Raw genomic sequence first — 22,605 nt, forward strand, 5'->3', positions numbered from 1 at the left:
CAGGGTTTGGGGCACCGTGGAATGTCAGGATCCAGCCTGGGGAGTTCCGGATTCAAAGCCTGAGTTCGGGCCCGTGGAGGTCTCTCTCCACGGGAAGTCACCGCTCGTGGGTCAGATATAAGCCGTGTCATAGGTCTGAGCCCAGAGTTTCTCAGTGTCTGCATTCTTGGCCTGTGATGGTGTGGGGGGATCCCAGTGGTTGCATGGCTGCCAGCGGCCCGGGCCCCCCCTCACCCGATGCCAGCACTGATTCCCAAGGTGCACCAGTCAAAAATGACTTCCTGCTGCGCCCTGACCCGAGCTCACAGGTCAAAGGTAAGGTTGGCCTGGGTGGGGGTTGGGGCTCAGTCCCATGCTCAGGGTCCTCAGGAGCTCTTTGGTCCATCCTGTGTCTCAGGAGACAAAGTCCCAAGGCAGATAGAGTCAAACTCAGAACTCGGGTGGGAGTTCTCAATTGTAGAATGTACCACCATTTATTTACCCATTCCCTGTAGATGGATAGTCTTTAACTTGGGCGCGATTATCTTTGTAGAGGCGTGTCTCTCATGTAGGGGTATTAGGACTATAACTGCCACAAATATTCTCATCCAGACCTTCTATGTGGGTATATACATGTTTTCTCTTGGTTATTTACCTCGGAATAGAATTGTTTGCAGATAGGAAAATGCTTAGCTTAATTTCACTATGCAGTTATACAGAATAGTTTTGTCATCATAACTCCTCAGCAATATATGTACTACGTTCTTGCCAATATTCGATACCACTAACTATTTTTAAAATTTCAGCCCTCCTAGTGGGTGTGTAGTGGTACTATGTATGTATTTATTTTTAGGCATTGTGATCTACAACCCTGCTAATAGTAGGGTTCCACTTAGTCTGAGAATAATACCCAAGACAATAAAAACAAGGGCCAAGAGGACTGGTCTTGTGGTACGAAGCTCTCCACAAGTTGCTGGTGTGGAGGGCAGTTAGAACAGAAGAGTGACCACTATGACAGTTAATGGAAATGATCACTCTGGACAAGAACTGGGTGCTGAAAAGAGGTAAGGTGATATGCATGATACCTTTTCAGTAACAGTATTGCAAATCTCAGTGCCTGAAAGAAAAAAGTGGGGGAGGGAAGGGAGGAGGGAGGGAAGGAAGGAGGGAGGAAGAGAGAGAGAGAGAGAGAGAGAGAGAGAGAGAATCTGCCATAGAGACAGGCTAGGGGTGGGGATGGGGGTGGGAGGGAGGGAGGGAAACTGAGGACATTGGTGATGGAAAATGTACACTGGTGAAGGTGTGGGCTTGGGAACATTGTATGACTGAAACTCAATCAGAAACAACTTTGTAACTGTGTATCTCAGTCATTCTATAAAATAAATTTTTTTTTTTTGCTTTTTGGGTCACACCCGGGGATGCACAGGGGTTACTCCTGGCTCTGCAGTCAGGAATTACCCCTGGCGGTGCTCAGGGGACTATATGGGATGCTGGGAATCGAACCCTGGTCAGCCGCGTGCAAGGCAAACGCCCTACCCGCTGTGCTATTGCTCCAGCCCCCCCTCCCCAATTTTTTTTTTAATAGTAGGGTTTCAGTCTTCCAGGCTTCCACTCCAAACCCGCCACGGGTATCATTGTCCCTCCACTAACAGTCCAATGTTGTATCCGACCTTCAATCCTCTTTCTTAGCAAGCTCGTTTTTAAAAATTACTATTATATAGTGCCCAAGACTCTTTGCCTTGGACTTGGTGCTCCCTGGGTTCTTCCACATGATTTCCACTCCACGACCCCTTTTTTGGCTTACTATCCTCAGGGCCAAGGGTTTGCCGTCATTCAATGCCTTCTATGCCCTGTCTTGGTTGTTCTATATAGCACAAATGAGTGAGATCCTTCTGTATTTGTCCCGCCTAATTTACAACTCCCAACACTCTACCCTCCAGTTCGACTCAAGTTGTAATAAACTGCATAATTTTATATTTTCTTTCAGTTGCGTTGTATTCCATTGTGTTTACATATCACAGCTTTTTTTGTTTATTTGTTTGTTTTTTGGGGTCACACCTGGCGATGCACAGGGGTTTCTCCTGACTCTGCACTCAGGAATTACTCCTGGCAGTGCTCAGGGACCATAAGGGATGCTGGGAGGGAACTGAACCTCTGTCAGCCACGTGCAAGGAAAATGCTCTACCCTCTGCTCCAGCCCCCATATCACAACTTTTTTATCCATTCATTGGTCAGGTCATTGGACATTCCAGTTGTTTCCATTTCCTGGCTAATGTACCAAGTGTTGCAGTGAACATAGGTGTGTATATATCTTCTCAAATTAATGTTTTTGTGTTTGGGGGTTAGATACCAAGAGATGGGGTTGCTGGACCATCTGGGCACTCTATTCTTACCTTTTTTTGTGTGAGAAATCTCCATATTGTTTTCCATAGACAATGTAGTTTTTTTTTTTTTTTTTTTTTTAATGTTTGAATCTTTTTCTTTTTTTTTTTTTTTTCTTTTTGGGTCACACCCAGCGATGCTCAGGGGTTACTCCTGGCTCTGCACTCAGGAATTACTCCTGGCGGTGCTTGGGGGACCATATGGGATGCCGGGGATCGAACCCGGGTCGGCCGCATGCAAGGCGAACGCCCTACCCGCTGTGCTATCGCTCCGGCCCCGACAATGTAGTTTTAATCCTGCCACCCTGATGGCTAATGATTGTAAACAGCCTTTCAGGTGCTTGTTATCTATTTTTGAGTTGCTTCTTTTGTAAAAAAAAAAAAAAAAAAAAAAAAGCACCTGCTTACTCTTTTGCCTATTTTAATGAATTTGTTTGTCTTCTTCTTATCGGGTATGAGAACTTTCGTATATTCTATATCTGATTCTCTTGTTAATGTACGTACTGTGAATATTTTTTCTTAGTCCATGACTTATCTTGACACTTTCTAAATGACATCTCTTGATGACAACTAGTTTCACATATTCATAAATGCCAATTTGCCAATTATTTTCTTTTCTGAGGAGTGCCTTATATATTCTCTCAGAAAAATTAGCCTATTTTGATATCCTGAAGCTATTCTATTATGTATTCTTTTAGTTTTTGTTTTGGGCCACACCAGGCAGTGCTCAGGGCTTACACCTGGCTGTGTGCTCAGGGATCACTCCTGGTGGTGCTCAGGGCCCCATATGGGGTCCCGGGAATCAAACCCAGGTCTGCCTCAAGCAAGGCAAACACTCTTGCCCCTTCTCTTATGTTTCTTCTAAAAACTTTATAGTCTAGTCTTGGCACTCAGGTGTGTTATCCATTCTAAATTGTAGCAGCACTGTTGCACTGTTATCCTGTTGTTCATCAATTTGCTCGAGCGGGCACCAGTAACGTCTCCATTGTGAGACCTGTTGTCACTATTTTTGGCATATCAAATACGCCATGGGTAGCTTGCCAGGCTCTGCCGTGCAGGTGAGATACTCTCGGTAGCTCGCCGGGCTCTCTGAGAGGGATGGAGGAATCGAACCTGAGTTGGCCCCGTGCAAGACAAATGCCCTACATGCTGTGCTATCACTCCAGCTGTAATGTGACAGGAAACTTTGTGGAAAATCTTAATTTCTTGTAGATTTTCAGAGCATTTTATTTTGCATATAAACTTTAGGATCCGCCTTCAATTTATGAAATAAAAGTTCTGTCCACCAAGTAAAATGTGGTCGGAAGTCATGCGGGGGAAGGTCGATTGATGCGTGCCGAATGTAGACTAGAGACTGAACACAATGGCCACTCAACTGACCTTTATTGCAAACCACAACACCTAATCAGAGAGAGAGAACAAAAGGGAATACCCTGCCATAGTGGCAGTGTGGGGTGGGGGGGAGATGGGACTGGGGAGGGTGGGAGAGATGCTGGGTTTACTGGTGGTAGAGGATGGGTACTGGTGAAGGGATGAGTTCTCGAACTTTGTATGGGGGAAACATGAGCACAATAATAAATAATTCATTTCAATTCTTAATGTAATTTTATTAGATCAATAAAGTCCAGATAAAAAAAAGAAATAAAAGTTCTGTTACAGTTTTCATTTGGATCAAATTCAGTGTACAGATCAATTTGTAGAGAATTGACATCTTAAAAATACTTGGTTCTCAGGATTGGAGAGACAGTACAGCAGATAAGGTCTTGCCTTGCACGTAGCCTATCTGAGTTTGATTCTTGGCATCTCATATGATCCCTTGAGCATTGCCAGGACAAATTCCTGAATGGCAGAGCCAGAAATAATCCCTGAACATCACCAGATGTGGTCCCCAAACAAACAAAAAATATATTCTATCCTTAAGTCTATGAGCATGGTTTGTTTTTCTATTTTAATAATTTGCAACTCATTAAAACATGCTTTTAGGCCCTACATATTATCTATGTTTGTAAATGTTCCATGTGCACCCCAAAAATGCATAACATGGGGCTGCAGTGATAGTACAGCAGGTAGGATGTTTACCTTGTTTGCATGAGGTTGACCCGGCACCATATTAATTTCCCCAAATCCCACAAGGTATGATCCTTGAGGTCAGAGCCAGGAATAAGTCTTGAGCACAGCAAGATGTGACCCATGACAAAAGAAACAAAGAGAAAAGTATAATCTGCAGTTCTCAACTGTAGCACGTCAGACAATATGCAATGAATGTTCAAATCTGTTTATTTTTTTTCCCCTGTTGCATTGAGAGAGCTATGCTAAAACTTTTAACTATAATAGTATCACTTTACATTTTCTTTCAGTTAAATGTTTTGTTTCTTGGATATTAAGGCTCTGTTGTTTGATGAGTACACAGCTTGGTTGCTCTGTCTTTCTGTTTGTTATATTGTATTTCTATCACTATAAAGGGATTCCCCCCTTGGGGGCTGGAGTGATAGCACAGCGGGTAGGGCATTTGCCTTGCACGTGGCCAACCCGGGTTCGATTCCCAGCATCCCATATGGTCCCCTGAGCACCGACAGGAATAATTCCTGAGTGCAGATCCAGGAATGACCCCAGTACGTCGCCAGGTCTGACCCCCCCAAAAAAAGCAAAATAAAAAGGGACTCCCTCTTATTGCTGGCAAGATTTATTATATTGAACCATACTGTACAGAATGCCTTCAAAACTCTTTGTCTTAAATTGTAGTGTTTAGTCTCTTTTCCTTGAACTTATTTGCTAACATAGATTAAGTCTACCATCTTGCTATTGCTTTTATATTCCTCACCAATTCTTTTATTGTTATTTCTTCTTTGTATTTATTTTAGATTAGTTGATTATTTTATAACTATATAATAAGAGAATTTAATACGCCATAATTCTCATTACCCCTCTTTGTCTTATTTTGTCAAATTTTTTAGCTCTCTGTTTCTTAGAAACCCATAAAACCTTTGAATCATCATTTTCTTTCAGCCTGGAGAATTTCTAAATTCTATAGTAGCCTTCTTTCATTGCAGAATTTTCTTCTTTTTTGTCTTGGTCAATCTAGAAAGTTTTTTCAATGTATTATACCAGCTATTGATGTTTTAATTCTCTTTATTTTTTAAAAAAAATCTCTATTTCTTTATAACCATTCAAATATTATTACTTCCTTTTTTTTTTTGCTTTTCGGGTCACACCCAGCGATGCACAGGAGTTATTCCTGGCTCTACATTCAGGAATTACTCCTGGCGGTGCTCAGGGGACCATATGGGATTCTGGGAATCGAACCCGGGTTGGCTGCGTGCAAGGCAAACGCCCTACCTGCTGTGCTATCACTCCAGCCCCATCCTTCTTTCTTCTTGCTTTATACTTAATTTGCTCTTCTTTGTCAAAATCCTTAAAGTGGCTACTTGGCTTATTAGTTTAGGATCTTTTTTTTTTTTTAATTGTAGGCACTGACAGCAACCAACTTTCCTGAGTGTTGCTTTCACTAAACCCTTTGAGGTTGTGTGATGTCATATTTTAATTTCATTCACCTCAAAGTATTTTGCTTATTTTATTATTTCTCCTTTTAAAAGTGTTTTAAAACTGAGCCTAAGAGTGGAGTAACATTCAACCTTCACTGTAGCACTCACCTTCTGATGGGGAAATCATGGCTCTAAGTTTCAGCACGCTCTTAGATGGATCCCGGAGGCCAAGCTAGCTTTCACAGTCACTCTTTTACATGCTGTACTCTGTGTCATTTTCTTCAAGGATTTCGTTGTTGTTGTTGTTAACTGTTAACAAAAACCAGTGCAAATCAGATGCCCACCTGCCCCTCTCCCTGGCGGGGTTGGTGCCAGTCCCAGGACAGCGCCCTCATTCTAGCCCACCAAGGAGAATCATTGTCATGGGATGCTGTCAGACTGGTGAGTGATCCAGTGAAGGAACCCCGGTGAGGGTCTCCTTCTAATGACCAGTGGACTTAGCTTGAGAGCAAAGAATGAGTGAGGAGGAGAGGAAGAAAAGATGGGGTGAATTGTTGGGACTGCTGTGAGCAGTGGAGCTTAGCGTCTCTAACACCAATAGTATCTTTGGGCAGTGTACAGGGTCCCTGATGGGTACATGATGTGTGTAGTGATGGGAGCAGTGATGAATGCAGTGACGGATGTAGCGATATATTATTGGGTATGGTGATAAATGCAGTGACGGATGTAGCGATGTATTATTGGGCATGGTGATAAATGCAGTGACGGATGTAGCGATGCATTATTGGGTATGGTGATGAATGCAGTGATGCATGTAGCGATGTATTATTGGGTATGTATAGTGCTGAATGTAGCGATGGGCATAGTAATGGATGCAGTAATGAGTGCAGTGATGGATGCAGTGAGGAGTGCACTGAGGGGTGAGGGGTGCAGTGGTGGATGCAGTGAGGGGTCCAGTGATAAATACAGTGAGGGATGCAGTGATGCACTCATGGGTGCAGTGATGAACACAGTGATGGATGCAGTGAGGGGTGCAGTGGTGGATTCAGTGAGGTGGTGCAGTGATAAATACAGTGAGGGATGCAGGGATAAAATCAGTGAGAGATGCAGCGATACACTCATGGGTGCAGTGATGGATGCACTAATGAATGCAGTGATGAACACAGTGATGGATGCAGTGAGGGGTGCAGTGGTGTATTCAGTGAGGTGGTGCAGTGATAAATACAGTGAGGGATGCAGGGATAAAATCAGTGAGAGATGCAGCAATACATTCATCGGTGCAATGATGGATGCACTAATGAACGCAGTGATGGACACAGTGAGGGGTGTGGTGGTGGATGCAATGATGGATGCAGTGAAGAGTGCAGTGATAAATACTGTGAGGGATGCAATGATTAATTCATGGGTGCAGTGATGGATGCAGTAATTGAGGTGCTGTGATGGGATAGAGCAATGGGTCCAGGGATGGCTGCCTTGGTGGGGTGAATGAAGGCCAGACGGGGCCTGTGGGAAAGCTTGTTAAGGTTTTTATACTAAGCGATGGGAGGTGGGTTTGAAGGAAGTTACAAGTAGGAAGTTCTCAGAATCCCGCTCCAGGGCACTGCGAGATGAGCACTGCCTGGAAATTCAGTTCACTTGCCAGCGCCCTCACCCATGCCATCAGCCCTTCAGCCTCCAGCGAGACCTGGAGGGGCAGGGTAGATGCTCACATGATCTCGGTGAGCCTAGTCTGAGAGCCTCTCATTCCTTTCCCCCGAGAGCATCAGCAGAACACCCGGGAGCACAGAGAGAGCTCATCAAAGGCCAGTGACCTCCGGAGTCCCCAGGCCACTAGCCTGTGTGACCGGGCAGCAAGATCCTGGAGATAATGCCCTATGGGCACAGAGATGAGGTGATGTTTTTATGGTCCAGCAACTGCAGAATTTACCCCTCAGCAACCTGTCTTTGACTCCTTGTTTCTCGGGCCAAGTTACAGAGCCCTGCCTCTGAGTCTCATGATAGCTGACAATTCATCCTCCCTTTGAGCCTGTTTGCTCATCGCAAAATGGAAATAACTGCATTTCTATTAAGTCCTAGTTACCAAACTAATATTTCACCCATGGCCTGATACCTACAAGGGTGTTCCATAATAGCTATTACTGTTTCCTGGTATTTTAGAGTCCCCCCCCCATATGTAGGCCCTGAAAATTTGGGGTCACCTGAAATAATCAGAGGACTTACCTTGAGGGAAGAGAAAATAGAGGCTTTATTTACAATTGGAAAATCATAGTTCTCTTTTCGTTCTGATTGTCTAGGAGCAATTAATTCAGCTTGGTGATAGTCTCAGATATATAAAAGAATACTCATTCATTTCCCCCTTTTTAACCAAGAGAAGAACACCTCGTCCCCTGGTAAATTGTACATAATTACTCTGAGTTCAATCTGCTCCCAAATCCTATACGATCATTTATTTTAGAACTAACATAAGCATCCTCAAATGAACGCATAGTTCCTCAGATATACTTCTCACCCACTGTGTGCTATGCTCTGGGCTTGTATCTAGTTACACAAGCCGGGGTACTCGTTTCTGATCCCTTGAGTGAGGGCGCAGAGAGTGATGGCCCCGTGTCACCTTGCTCTCCGCCCAGCCCTCTGTGTTCAGCTCTTGGGCGGAAACTGAATTCCAATCTCTAACATGGTAAGACTTTAGTCTTCTCCAGAATCTGTGGTTGCCCCCTGGGCCCTCAATGCCTAAGCTCTGCTGTGGCTCCCGTTTGCTCTCAGGTCTGAGAGTTCCCAGTGCCCCCTACCCGGCTCCCAGCCAGGTGCTCCATATCCATAAGTGCCCTTCACGGCCAAGGGTCCTTCAGGGCAATGAAAGAGCCCCGGAAATGGAGACTTCAGGGCCACTCTTGCCCCAACATCAAAGTCAGAACCCGGTTACGAGATACTAGGGGCCCCCGTCCGGGGAAGCACTTTCCTAGCGTCTCCAGGCTGCCTTGGAATTATGGCTGGGAGGGAACCTGGGGCACCTCTTAGCAAATGCTCTTTCCCTGATTTCTCTGCCTCTGATTCCCAAGACCAGCAGTACAGAAGGAGCCGGTTCTCGTGGTCCAATCTCTGCTCTCAGATTTGGGGTTCTCTACATCAACATTATTCAAGCTTTTATGACCACCGCCCTTTCCCACCTTATTATCTCAGTTTTACCAGTTGCCCCCAGGCCCATACATCGACCCTTCCCTATTAGCACAATTGTCACCCGTGGTCCCCTTGGAATATTGCCGGGGCTTTCAGGGAGGTTGTACATCCCCCCTCCCCCCGCACCCGGTTGAGAAACACTGATCTACACCATTCCCAACTACTTCCTACTGGTTGTCAGGGAAACTGATTTTATGAACTAGAAATAAAAAACGCACTCGTTTGTTTTATTCAAAACATCATCACAGACTTGAGAGATGGCTCAGGGGGTTGGAGTGCATCGGAGTGCATGAATTTCACTTCGGTTTTCTCCCTGGCATCACAGGGGCCCCCTGAGCATCTCCTGATATGTCTCCAGAGCATCAAACTAAAGGATACCCCTGAGCACTGTTGGGTTCGCCCCTCTAAATGCCCCACCCCTCAAAATGTCAAAACACGATCTCATCCCTGTTACATTTGCCCTATACGGATCTATTTATAAGGATGTATTTGGCCATAAATAACTTACCAAGGTCAACTTAAAGAAAATAGTAAGTTAAGTCACCCCTTGAGAGAGGCAACTTAGCGGCGGTAGTGAGCCACATGATAGAACTAGAGGGTCTGTAGGGAACGAGGACCACTCAGAGTTGTGACATCTGGTGGCTCCATCAGCACCTGTGAAACAGACCTCCAGGGGAAGACATGTGTGTGCACAGCTGCACAGGAGGCAGGAAGGCCTGGAAAAGCAGAGCACCGAGGCACTCGGGAGGCACCAGGAAGAGGTGGTAGTTGAACTGCACTTTAAAGACTGAAAGCAGGTGAGACCGGAGTGATGGTACAGCGGGGAGGGCATTGGCCTTGCACTCGGCTGACCCAGGTTGATTCTCTGGCATCCCATATGGTCCCCGAGCACCACCAGGAGTAATTCCTGAGTGCAGAGCCAGGAGTAACCCCTGGGCATCGTAGGGTGTGACCCCAAAAGCAAATAAATAAATAAATAAACAAATAAATAAATAAACAAACAAATAAATAAAATAAAGCAGAAGAGGAGAAGAAAGAGATCTAAAATGTGCGTGCATGCCCACATATGTGTGTGCTTATATGTGTGCCTGTGCCCGTGCCTGCGTATGCATGTGCGTGTGTGTGTATGTGTGTGTGTGTGTGTGTGTGTGTGTGTGTGTGTTATGTGTGATTGTACCTGTGCAGGCACTGTTGAATGAGCCGCTGTAGAGAACAGCTATTACTGCTGATTGCTATGGAAGCAACTAGCCAGGGCCAGAGGAGAAAGATAGTCCAAGAAGCCCCCAGGCTAGGGGACACAAAGGCCATTGAAGATGTGGCTGGGCAGACATGCTCTCAGCACCACGCAGCTGCCCGCCGGCAGCTTTGTTGTTTCTCAGGGCCCTCCCCAGCCTCTGTGTTCTTGACCTGGCCAGCAGGTCTGCAAAGCTCAGTCCCACTCAGGTCTCTGGAATTTATCATCCTAACGCGTGTGCATCACTGTGGGATGGGGAGCCTGAGGCCCAGTGGAGAGAAAGAATGTCTTCAAGGATACCGTCGATTGGAGGGAGAACCGTGATCAAACCCAGATCGCTCTGCAGGTTCTCAAGGCCACGAGGAGGAGCCTGTACCGTGGTAAGCCCACGCGGAAAGGCAGGAGAGCAAATCACACTGTGCTTGGCAGCACTCCAAAGAACGATAATGTCGGGGGTTTCAGCAAGCAAGATGGAGTCCACCTCCACCTACTGTGTGGGCCAGAGCTACGTGCTTTGGTCTCCAAAGGGCTCTCGGTGTCTGAGCCACCCCACTGCAGCCACGTAAAGATGCATTAAAATATTTGTGTGCTTCATTTGAAGCCTGCGTGTGTGTGCACCCTGTAGGCAAGCTGGAAACATGAGGAATCCCTGCCTCGTCCTCCTTTTACCTCCTGGGACTTATGGTGTCCTTGAAGGTGGACCAGTCGTCCACCTAGATGTCCACTCTAAGGCTTTCTCTTTCTGTACTCCCAGCCCAGACTTCTTGGCCCAGGTCACCCGTGGAGACTACTGGATGTTCCCTGGGTCTCGGGAAGCATTTGAGGGGACTTTAAGGTTAATTGGAGCCACCTCTGCTTTCTGCTGAGTCCAGACCCGCACCTTCACATAACTCCTTTCCTAGTGCCGGGCACTGCGAGTGGGTGTCAGAAATGAAGCTGGATCTTGGGGGTGGGCGTGGGGGAGATTATCCACTAGAGGACTGCAAATCTGCCAAGGTTCTAGAGCACCGAGCGAAGCCCCTTCCCCTCACCTCGGGGTAGGTCTGCCCTGCTTGTGGCACTACACTCTGTATCCGGCAGGTGCATCAAACCTGCTCGTGTCTCCCGTGTGCCTTCCAGGAGCCCGACCTCAGGAGCCTGACCCATTCGTTAGACAGCGATATCGCAAGCTCCCCTGCCTGTCTCCAGGGAGAGAGAAGGACGCCTTTGCCCATCTAGCCCCAAGCGTTTGGAAAGTCCCATCCCTGGCCAGTCAGCTCTCCCAAGTGAGGCAGGAAGCCTGCGGGGGAGGGGGGGGCAGCTGGGAGGTACTCCAGGTACCGTTCCAGATCACACATGGCCAGCTGTGTCTCAGCGTGACTCTCTCAGGGACAGAGCACTGCCGACAGCAGGCTGCCGAGGACAAGCCCCGCGAGAACCGCTCGCTCTGAGCAGCTCCACCTGCCAGAGCTCATCGCTTCATTTCCCTCCAGGGTGTGGGTCGGAGTAGCAGAGGCTTCATCCAGAACCAGGTCATGCAGTCCACACGCCACGTTGGGCTCACGCCGCACCACGGGCCCTCTCCTGACTCTGTGCTCAGAGTAGCCACGCGTGTGGTCACTGCTGTGACTGTAGCGCCAGCTGCAACTTTGTATTTAAAAAAAAAAAAAAAAGACCTGGTTCTTCATGTAGAAATGGAGAGGTATCATAGGTTTCTGTTCTGGCCTACTGCCTTCGCTTAAAACGCATCTTTACTAGAGTTGGGGAAGTCACCGTCCCCAGCTTTCCCCCCGTGGCTTGATCCGGCCGTTTCCCCGATCGGCATTTGGATTGGAATCCATTCCCTTACTTGATCCCAAAGATTCTTTCTCCTCCTGCCATCCTATGTGCCCGGAGTCTGCCTGTCCCCCATTTGGAGTTAATCATCAGCTTCACCTTATGTAAATAAGAACAGGAAAGTCTTGTTTGGCCGATTTTCTCCCCGAAAAATCGAGCTGATGCCGTTCTCTGCGTTCCTGTGCTCTGTGCCTGCCTGCTCCGCATTCGCCCACTGACCAGAAGCCCTTTCTCGGCCCGACCCGGTGTGACTCTGGCCTTCGGGAAGCCAGGCGGGCCGGCCAGATGAGCGGGAAGAGTGTGTGCTCAGGCCTGACCCTGCTTTGGGCTGCCGGGGTCTTTGCAGCTGCCACTGAGGGTGAGACATCCTGCTGGGGGGTGAGATGGTAGGGGGTGGGGGGGATCTTAGGAGATGGGGCAGAGGGGTTGTTCTACCTGGGCAGTCAGTCGTGCATGGGTGAGCATAAACATAGTATGTGTAGGGTTCTCGGGGACCCCCGGACCCCCGAGTCACAGTCTCCTTGGGCACAGAGTACAGAAGCAGCCCCATTCTCCTTGGGTCGCCCCTACTCTGCAGTGGGTGGGAGAGGGTATACTGGAAAGCCCTCCCCTGGGGACTGGGTTGGGTGGGTGGGTCGGGTTTTAGGGGCAGAGGGTGATCCTGTGATATTGCATCGCTGAATCCCGGAATGTGGGGGAGGGGAACTCGCACTGTTGAAAGGACATTCAGGCCAGTGGTCGCCAAGAGAACAGGCTGCCAGCAGGTCACCGGCTGGGCAGCGTCGCGCTCAGACTCTTTCAGTGGACGAGGAAACCCAAAGGCTCGTTCTCAGGGCTGGGAGGTGGAGGAGCTGATGTCAGCAGCCCCGGCGGTCACGCGTGTCGATGCGCTCATGTGCATCCAAAGCACGGTCCTCCCTCGCCAAGCCATGCTCCGCGGCGTGGGTGGAGGAGGCCTGGAAATGCGCGTCCGGCCGGCGCTCTGTTAGATGTAGCTTCGCGGGGAGAGAGTCCAGAAAAGGGTGCGGAAGATCATCCAGGCCTGGGGGGCTGGGGCCGAGGATTGTGTGGGGTCCCGGGCTGCAGAGGGCGTGGGCTGGACAGAGCGAGGTCTGAGGGGGTGGCCCGTGCGCTGGCAGCCTGTGGGGGCTCCGCGGGAAGGTGGTGCCCTGAGGCAAGGGTGGCTGCAGGTGGCTGGGGGAGGCCCGAGGCGGCCAGCGGAAGAGCGTCCTCTAGGGGGCGCTCCGAGCTCGCGGCTCCTCACCCCTGCCTCTCCCCCAGGTTCCCGGGACCGCCCTGAGTCTGCAGAGGCCCCACTGAGGAACTCCAGTCTGGGATGGGTCCGGGGCAAACGGGTCAACGTGCTGGGTTGCGCTGTGTCAGTGAACGTGTTCCTGGGGCTCCCCTTCGCCACGCCCCCTCTGGAACTGCAACGATTTGCGAAACCCAAACCTGCATCGCCCTGGAAGGACGTCCGAGATGCCACAACCTACCCTAAACTGTAAGAGCAGCTGGGCCCTCCTGGAGGGTGCCCTGGGAGTCTGGGACAGAGCACTTGTGTGGCCCACCATGGTAGGAGCACTTTGGGTGGAGCACCATGGCAGGAGCACTGTATAGAAGAGCACTGCAGGTGGAGAACTGTGAGCAGAGCACTGTGTTAGGAGCACTGCGTGGCAGAGCACTGCAGGGTGGGGCATTGTGAGTGGAGCACTGCAGGGCTGAATAACGCTGGTTCTGAAGCCTGGTGGGAATGGATCAGTACTTCAGCCCTCAATGTCCCACTCCATCCTCATGGAGAGCGGATGCGAGGCGGCCACTGCACAGATTCCCTGGCTCCCTGACCATCATGGAATTTTCTAGACCAGGCCAGGGAATTTTTTAGAACCAGGTGCAGGAATTTTCTAGAACCAGCCCCAGTAATGCTCTAGAGCCAGGTCTGTGGACTGAAGGCCGCTCAGGCCTCAGAACCCCTGCGATGGACTTGTCCGCCTTTGTTCCACAGATGCTCTCAGGGGCATGTTCTAGGGACCCCTCCCATCACACTGGGCAAGGACTTCAGTGCCGGACAGCCCACCCACTCTGGGGTTCCAGGGCTGGCACCTCAGGGGCCTCTCTTCTCCCAGGTGCTACCAGAACACGCAGTGGCTGCACGCAGATGGCCACATCGTCAAGATGCGTTACCCGGAGCTGGAGGTGTCCGAGGACTGCCTGTATCTCAATGTCTACGCGCCCGAACACGCGCGCTCTGGCTCCAAGCTCCCGGTGAGGCTCCTGCGGGCTGAGTGCCCAGCACAGAGGGGCCCGAGCCAGGCAGGGCCCAGGCAGGGGGCAGGGGGCAGGGAGGCAGGGGGACTGGGGTTAAGGGAGTAGGGGCCTGGGGGGTGCCAGAGATGGGGGGGCAGGGCGCTGGGGGTAGAGGGCTAGAGGAGCTGGGGGCCAGGGGGACTGGGGTAAGGGGGTTAGGGGGCTGGGTGTTTGGATCTGACCTGGTCCCCTGTTGGCTCATCTCCTTCTCCTTCTCCTTCTCCTTCTCCTTCTCCTTCTCCTTCTCCTTCTCCTTCTCCTTCTCCTTCTCCTCCTTCTTCTTCTTCTCCTTCTCCTTCTCTTCCTTCTTCTTCTTCTTCTTCTTCTTCTTCTTCTTCTTCTTCTTCTTCTTCTTCTTCTTCTTCTTCTTCTTCTTCTTCTTCTTCTTCTTCTTCTTCTTCTTCTTCTTCTTCTTCTTCTTCTTCATTATTTGCTTTTTGGGTCACACCTAGCAATTCACAGAGGTTACTCCTGGCTCATGCACTCAGGAATTACTCCTGGCGGTGCTTGGGGGACCACATGAGATGCTGGGAATAGAACCCAGGTCGGCCGCATGCAAGGCAAACACCCTACCTGCTGTGCTATCACTCCAGTCCCACATGAGCGACTTTTTGAAAGTCATTCCAATGGCAGGTTCCTTTCATCTTGTCCAATAGCTTCTGTATTTGGCAGTGACTTGAGGGACCTGTCCTGTTTATATCGTTTTGGTTTTTATTTTGCTTTCTGCCAACTTTTCCCCTAAGACTTGGCTTCAAAGGTCTCAGATATTCTTTCGCTGCTTGAGAAGTAGACATATGTTCAAAGGGGCCCCTGGCATCCACCAATAGTTTAGCTTGCCCTGGAGGCAGTGCAGGATTGCCCTGGAGATGGAAAAGGTCCCAGTGTGAGCGAGTGGAAAACGTGCGCTCCACCACTGGGCTTGTAACCCGGGGCGCCCACCTCCCCCCTCCCCCACGCCACCCCAGCAGAGGGCTCGGTGTGTAGCACAACAGCAACACCTAAGGCGGTGGCTGGACTCGGACAGTCACACTGTGCTCAGGACTCCTGGGTCCGTGCTCGGAGATGACGCAGCCTTGCATGGGGAGAGCTTTGCTCTGTGCTGGACACAGAGTGGAGCAGATCGGATGGCCAAACCCACGCTGCCCTCCCCGCTCTGCCCTTCTCTTCTCCTGACGAGGGCTGGAGTCCCTGGCTGGCCTTGAGGGGCGCACGGAAGGGCTTTGCTAGGTGGTCTCCAATTTTTCTCATCAAGTTTCCGCACATCTCTTCCCTTCTCCCTCACTCCTCTCTGCCCACAGGGACCCCCGCGATCAGAACAAGCCTGAGCAGCGTTAGCTCGCACAAGCCTGTCAGTGGGGTCCCTCTTCCTGGGGTGGGGGTGGCGGTGGGGGATGATGTTTTCACTGATACTCCCTGAGCCCCTGAAAGGGGCCCACCTTGTTCTGCGACCTTGAGTTGCAGCATCTTGTTTGGGGGCCGCCTCTGCGGGGAGATGCTTTCATTCTTCACACCTTCCAGACAGAAAAGGGAGGCTCAGAGAAGTCAAGTCAGCCGCCCCCGCTCACACAGCCAGGCCCTGGCAGAGCTGGAGGCTCAAACCTGGCGAGTCTAGGGCAGAGAGTCTGACGGCTAAACCTTGGGCCTTCTCCAAAAGGGCAAAAGCTCTGAAAGCTGAACCCAGAGCAGTGGCACAGCGAGGAGGGCACTTGCCTTGCATGCGGCCAACCCGGGTTGGATCCTAGCATCCACCCCAGCCACCGGAAGTAATTCCTGAGGGCAGAGCCAGGAGTCACCCTTGGGCAGCATCAGGTGTGGTAGGAAACCCCAGCCCCGAGCAAACCCAAACGAAGAAGAAACCTCTAGAGTTAGTGAGGAGGGGCAGAGAGCTCCTTCTTCGTAAAGAAACACCGCCCTGGCCTCCGTGCGGGGCTGGGCCCGTGGGTGTCCACCAAGCTGACCCGAGATCTCCCACCCCTTTCAGGTCATGGTGTGGATTCCCGGTGGCTCCTTTGAGACGGGGTCGGCCTCCATCTTTGACGGCTCCGCCCTGGCCGCCTACGAAGATGTGCTGGTCGTGACCATCCAGTACCGACTGGGCATCTTTGGCTTCTTCAAGTGAGTGTCCCTGGGGACAGGAAGCCGCAGGCAGCAGGCGGCCATGGGGCAGTGGGAGACAGCTGTCACTGTCATCCTGTTCCTCATCGATTTGTTCGAGCGGGCACCAGTAATGTCTCTCATTGAGAGACTTGTTGTTACTGTTTTTGGCATATCCAATACGCACTGGTAGCTTGCCAGGCTCTGCCACGTGGGCGTGATACTCTCCGTAGCTTGCCGGGCTCTCCGAGAGGGGCGGAGGAATCGAACTCGGGTCGGCCGCGTGAAAGGCGAACGCCCAACCGCTGTGCTATCGCTCCAGCCCAGGAGGTGTACGTCTTCCTTTGACCCCGAGTCTAGGGGTTCTAGGACCTGAGGCCCACCCAATGCAAAGTCTGTGTTTTAATTTCATTTTAATTGAATCACCGTGAATTGCAGAATTACAAAATTATTCACGACTGGGTTTCAGGAGAACGATGTTCCAGCACGAATCCCTCCGCCCGTGTCCCTCGTTTCCTTCCCGCCTCCCAGTCTGCCTCTAGGACAGACACTTTTCTTTTATTTTTCCCCGCTGTGGTTTACTAGGCCGTGACTGAGAGGGCATCGTGCATGGCACTGTACCCCCTTTCAGCACCAAGTCCTGGCCCAGAGTGAGCCCTTGCGTCCGTCTCTGTCAGAGCGACCCCTGACCTGTCCCCCTTCACCCCCAGTCAACGGATTCACACACTAAAAAATCTCTCACCAGAGTCAAGTTTTGTGGAGCATCCCCAGATGCCCCTCCACACAGATGGGACCCCAGCCCCTTCCATCCTGTGACCCCGCCTCTTCCAGGCCCCCTCCCACCCTCACCCCAGATCCTCTGCCTCTGGCCAGTGAGGAGAAGGCCTTTCTGGATCCCCTGAAGGTGAAGCTCTGGTTAGAGAAAGACCCCAGCACTGTCGGCAGTGGCCACCAAGCACTAAGCCGGGTGTCCCCCTCATCCCAAAGAAACCACATGCCTCTCCCTGTAGGTCACCCACCCCTCAGGTCCCTTAGCGCTTGCTCCCAGATTCCTCTGAAGGGAAGGGGGCCATGAGTGTGGCCGTGGAGCGGCGTGGCCTCTGCCCATGGCACCTCCCAGTGCAGGGGTCCTGGGTAGGGGGTGGAACTGCCCATTGTCAGACCACCTTCAGCCCCACACTGACCAGATGTGGAAGCTGGGGTGTTGCAATGCCTACGAAGTCAAGCCTTGGGGGGTAAGACTGAGGCCCCCAACGGACAAAGGGAGAAAAGCACCAGCTCGTAGTAGTTTCAGCAGGGAAGGACCGTGGGGAAGGGTGGTGGTGCCACCCAGAGCCACCAGCTTGTCCAGAATGCTCCATCCCTCGTTAGATCCTCAGTGCCCAGCGAGCGTCTAGCTTCTGGCCTTGGCAGATCAAGCGCCAGGTGCAGGAAGTTTCTGGAATCCATGGAATGAGGGGACGTCAGAGCACCCTGGCCACTAAATAAGATGCATTTTTCTGGGGTGTGTAGCTTCCAGCCATTTTTCAAAGAAACCCAGCTGGAAGCTGAAGAGATAGTACAGTGGGTACAGCACTTGCCGTGCACGGGACTGGCCTGGGGTAGATCCCGGCACCCCATAGGGTCCCTGGAGCCCTGCCAGAAGTGATCCTGAGCACAGAGCCAGGAGTAAACCCTGAGTTCTGCCAGTGTGACTCCCCAGAACAAAACAGAAATGCACAGTACCCCAGACCCCACCTAAGAACCCACCCTGAGCTTAGTGTCCTGGTGACTGCTGAGCCCACTCACCCCACCTCTTCCTCCCAGCACAGGGGACCAGCATGCTCCGGGGAACTGGGCCTTCCTGGACCAACTGGCAGCCCTCACCTGGGTCCAGGAGAACATCTGGTTCTTCGGTGGGGACCCCAACTCCGTGACTGTCTTTGGCGAGTCTGCAGGAGCCATAAGTGTTTCCAGCCTGGTGAGCCCCTCCTCTGTTACCTGCATGGAGCCTGGGGGAATTGGGGGCGCAGGGGGTGTAGGTGGGGATGATGCTATCTCACATCTGACTCACTTCCAACACGCCCTCAGGCCCTCCCCCTTAAGCCTCCCCTATAGAGATAGAGGCTCAGTCTCACTTCATGGATGAGCACTGCCATCAGGATCCATCCCTGGTTCCCAAAGTGGGTGATACCACCCCTGGGGTTGCTGGAATGATAAGGGGGGCAATAGAAGACTTCGGTGCAATTGGCTTCCGGGGGAGCAGGGGGGCTCCTTCTGTTTGTTTATCTAAAGAAGGTAGATTTCCAAGGGACTGCTGAGTAACTTTTTTGTTCTGAAAAGGTGACTGGAGGCCAAGTAAGCTTTAGGAAGCTCTTTTTTTTTTTTTTTTTTTTTGCTTTTTTTTGGGGTCACACCCCGCGATGCACAGGGGTTACTCCTGGCTCATGCACTCAGGAATCACCCCTGGCGGTGCTCAGGGGACCATATGGGATGCTGGGATTTGAACCCGGGTCGGCCGAGTGCAAGGCAAACGCCCTAACCGCTGTGCTATCACTCCAGCCCCAGGAAGCTCTTGATGAAATGAATCTCGCCCTGTCACGAGGCAAGTGATCATCTGGGGGAAAAGTCACTTCTGTTTGTCAAGTTTGGAAGCCTGGTATACCGAGGCCAACAGCAGTTGTGACTTGTTTAATTGAAAACCCCAGTGAATGCCCCCAATTGCGGAGGAGGCTTGGAGACAGACACCCCATTTTCATCTGAAAGATGAAGGTCCAGCCCTTTACTCCCATGACCTGAAACAGGGTCCTTCCTTCCCATTTAGAGCTGGTTTCCAACAAGAAGGCTGTCGTGGGCTCCCTGGTTAAAAGCACCCACAGGTTTCATGGCTTGAACTGAGAGAGGTGGCACATTAGAGTTTCCTCTCCTCCCTCACGTTCCTCTCGCTCACCCCAACTTTGACAGCAGTAGTCTCCGGTTGTTTGTTGTCATGAACACACCTTCCCCTAAACACAATTTCGCTTATTTTCCACATGCTTCCTTCATGGGGACCCTTGATATTTCGTTGATTATGTAATTACCTCCATGAGCATAGCTGATAGAACAAGTGTGAAGGCAGATGGGAGTGGACATGGTCCAGGATGCTGGAACGTTGCTCCAGCTGTGTGTGGTCAGTACGGCTGAACGTCAGCAAACCTGCCCATGCCTGATGTCAGCCCATGCACGGGGGTTCACAGAGCTTCCGCGGGGCATAACACTGGACAACAGGCAAAGAATTTTCATGCTTTCAAAATCACCTGATGAGTGGACGATAGTGACTGAGCTTTCCCCATGTGACAACAGCCACTTATGCCTACTCCCGATCAGACATGGTGCCAAGTCTGTGCCCTCACAGTAGGTCTTATCTGGGCTCAGTTGTGACTCTGGTGTTCTAGGATGCCCCGGGCCTCTGATTGTCCCACTAATACACACAGTGTGGTGGACTTTAAAGTTCAGAGGGACCTGGAGTTTGGACAGGTCGCGTAACTTACTCAAGCCCTCACAGCTCATCCTTGAAAAGCCACCTCCAACACACACACACACACACACACACACACACACACACACACACACACACACACCCAAGGCCTCTGTTTTTCTTTTCCTAGATTAGATCTCTTGAGGCAGTTCTCTGGAGACATTCCAATTTGTTGGCTTGGTTTGGGGGCCATATCTGGAGGTGCTCAGGAATTCCTCCTGGGTCTATGCTCCAGGGTCATTCCTGGCAGTGCTCAGGGGATCCTAGGGGGTGGCAAAGATTGAACCGGGGTCAGCCATCTGCAAGGCAAGATAGACCTTATCTCCTGTTGTATCTTTCCAGCCTGGGAGTTTTGATTTTTTTTTTTTAAAAAGGCACAGATGGCGACTGGGGAGTCTTGTGGCTAACTGTGTTCTCTCTGCAGATCCTGTCCCCTCTGTCCAAGGGCTTATTCCACAAAGCCATCATGGAGAGCGGGGTGGCCATCATCCCTTACCTGAGGGCCTCGGAAAAGGAGAGGAATGAGGATGTAGGTATACTGGGATCACTGCTCTAACACTCTCTCTCCTTCACAGAAGAGTGGTCAGGTGCCCTAAACCAGGTGCTGGAGCCTCTTAACCAACCATGGCCAGAGGATCTTGTGCTGGTCCACACTGACCCCCACAGCCGGGGTACTGGGTACGGGCCTGGGTACGCAATGCAGTGGCGCTGATGCACAGGTGTGGCTGTGTGCCCATATGTGTGCAGCTGTTCTTGCCTTGATCGACCTTTTGGTTCTTGTTTGGTTTCGGTGTTTGAACCATACCCAGCTCTTGCTCAGAGCCGCCTCCTGGCTCCGTGCTCAGGATCACTCTTGGCGGGGCTCATGGCACCTTATGTGGTGCTGGGATTTGCCATGGGCTCTGTTACAAGCAAGGTAAGGCCCTCCCCTGCCGTCTTCTCTCTCCCTCGGTGCTGGTCCTCTGGCTGTCTGTATTAGCTCGAATCTTTCTCCTGTACTCCCTCCCTCCACCCAGAACACACTGACAAGGGAGACCCGGACACGGCCGCTCAGTGGGAAGTCACTCCACGGCTGATGAGAGACTGGGGGGTGGGGGCCGGCGGGGGAGAGGCCTGTGCCCCAGATACTTGTCATCTGTCGTCTCACCTTAGAGCTCTACCGGAGAGTGAGGCCCGGGGTGTGGGGTCTGTCTGTCTCCCAGCGTAGGGGCTTCGGTGCGGCAGGTGGCTTCACCTGTCGGCTGGTCGAGTGAGTCACGGCAGGCACCGATGCTGTCGCAGGGTATCAATTAAGCATGGGGCTATGAACCCATCTCCTCTAGTCTCTGCTTGGGGGCTGCATGTCCTCCCACAGCTTGTCAAAAACACCAAGGCACTGCCAAGACGAGAAACGCAGAGACCCACCACTGTGAAAATCCTTTCCCTGGTGACCCAAAGAAGGGTTGGGTTTGGAGCCGTGCTCCCTGGTTTGTGCAAGGTGCTCTTACTCGTTCTCGCTGTGCTGACGAGGTGCCCACTTCGAGGTGCTGTGCGGGCTGGAGTGTAGAAAGGACTCCACATGCACCCAAGAGGGTGTTTTCTGCCCGTTTCTATGGCCACTCTCTCAAGCTCCTGCATTTCCCATGGAGGAGATCTGCAACTTTCGTGAACTGCTCAGAGCATCCGTGACCTCTAGAAAACAGTCAGAATCGCCACTTTCTGTTTCTTGGTGGGAAGAGGTGCTCCCACGTGGTGTTCTGGAGGCCCGGAGACCCCACTAGCATTTCTCAGCCAACTGGGCCTGCCATTGGCTGCGAGGGCTGTGGCTGCCGTGCTGTTCAGACCATGGGGTGCTGGGGGCTACCCAGAATGCTCTGGCATTGCATTGAGGGGGCACCTCCAGGGCTACACCTGCTGGTGCTCAGGGGCCATATCCTGGCGTCCAAGTCCCTGGGTGCCGGGGATTGAACCAAGGATTGAATCTGGCACCTGCTGGGCTGTGCCCCAACCACTATACTATCATCTGGCCCCAGAAATACCACTTCCAAGGGGTAAGTCCACATGTAGCAAGTGTGACTGGCAAACAGGTACTGAGCCAGAGGTGGGGGGAGAAGTACAGCACTCACTGGGATGACAGGAAATTGGAGGAGAAAGGGGACTCCGGAGGACTGTAGTGACCCAAAGAGACGTTCAGAAGAGGGTGGGAATTGGTGTCAAAAGAAAAAATTATTCTGAGCATCCCAGGCCAGGGGTTGGGGAGGAGGTTTGAGGGGAAGTTACAGGGCTTAGACCCAGTGTTAAGCCTCAGGTGACACAACAAGGTCTTGCAAGGTCTTCTGTACTCTTGGTGGTGGTGGCTGCATCGAGACTCTCATAGTTTGGGTTTCTGGGATCTGTGGGGGGGCTGGGGGTTTAGTCCATGGTGCCAACACCCCCTTAACAGCCTCTGTCGGATCAGAAGTCTGGGCCCCCCACCATGGCATGAGTTGACCAACAGTTTCCCCAGCATCAGCAGTGGGTGCAGATGGCCAAATGGGTCTGTTGAGAGAATGTGGACCCTCGGTGTCGACCTCCCCCCTACAAAATCAATTTCATTATAGGCATATGGTGGCGGCAGGGGCTGGGGGAACACCTTGCAGGAAGACTCAGTCTGTGGCTGGATCG

At 51.4% G+C, this 22,605-nt stretch overlaps 1 protein-coding gene across 1 annotated transcript in view; it reads left to right on the top strand.

Moving 5' to 3' along the window:
• Nucleotides 1–203: 203 nt before the first annotated feature.
• The window catches only part of CES5A (carboxylesterase 5A), a 42,529-nt gene continuing 20,127 nt past the window's right edge, over nt 204–22,605 (top strand). Inside the window, exons 1-6 of the mRNA XM_055145648.1 lie at nt 204–315; nt 13,350–13,569; nt 14,192–14,330; nt 16,354–16,487; nt 18,273–18,426; nt 20,387–20,491. Coding sequence (XP_055001623.1) covers nt 204–315; nt 13,350–13,569; nt 14,192–14,330; nt 16,354–16,487; nt 18,273–18,426; nt 20,387–20,491 — 864 coding nt within the window. The remainder of the gene's footprint in view (nt 316–13,349; nt 13,570–14,191; nt 14,331–16,353; nt 16,488–18,272; nt 18,427–20,386; nt 20,492–22,605) is intronic.

This window comes from Sorex araneus, chromosome 8 (assembly GCF_027595985.1).
Source record: "Sorex araneus isolate mSorAra2 chromosome 8, mSorAra2.pri, whole genome shotgun sequence".
NCBI lineage: Eukaryota > Metazoa > Chordata > Mammalia > Eulipotyphla > Soricidae > Sorex > Sorex araneus.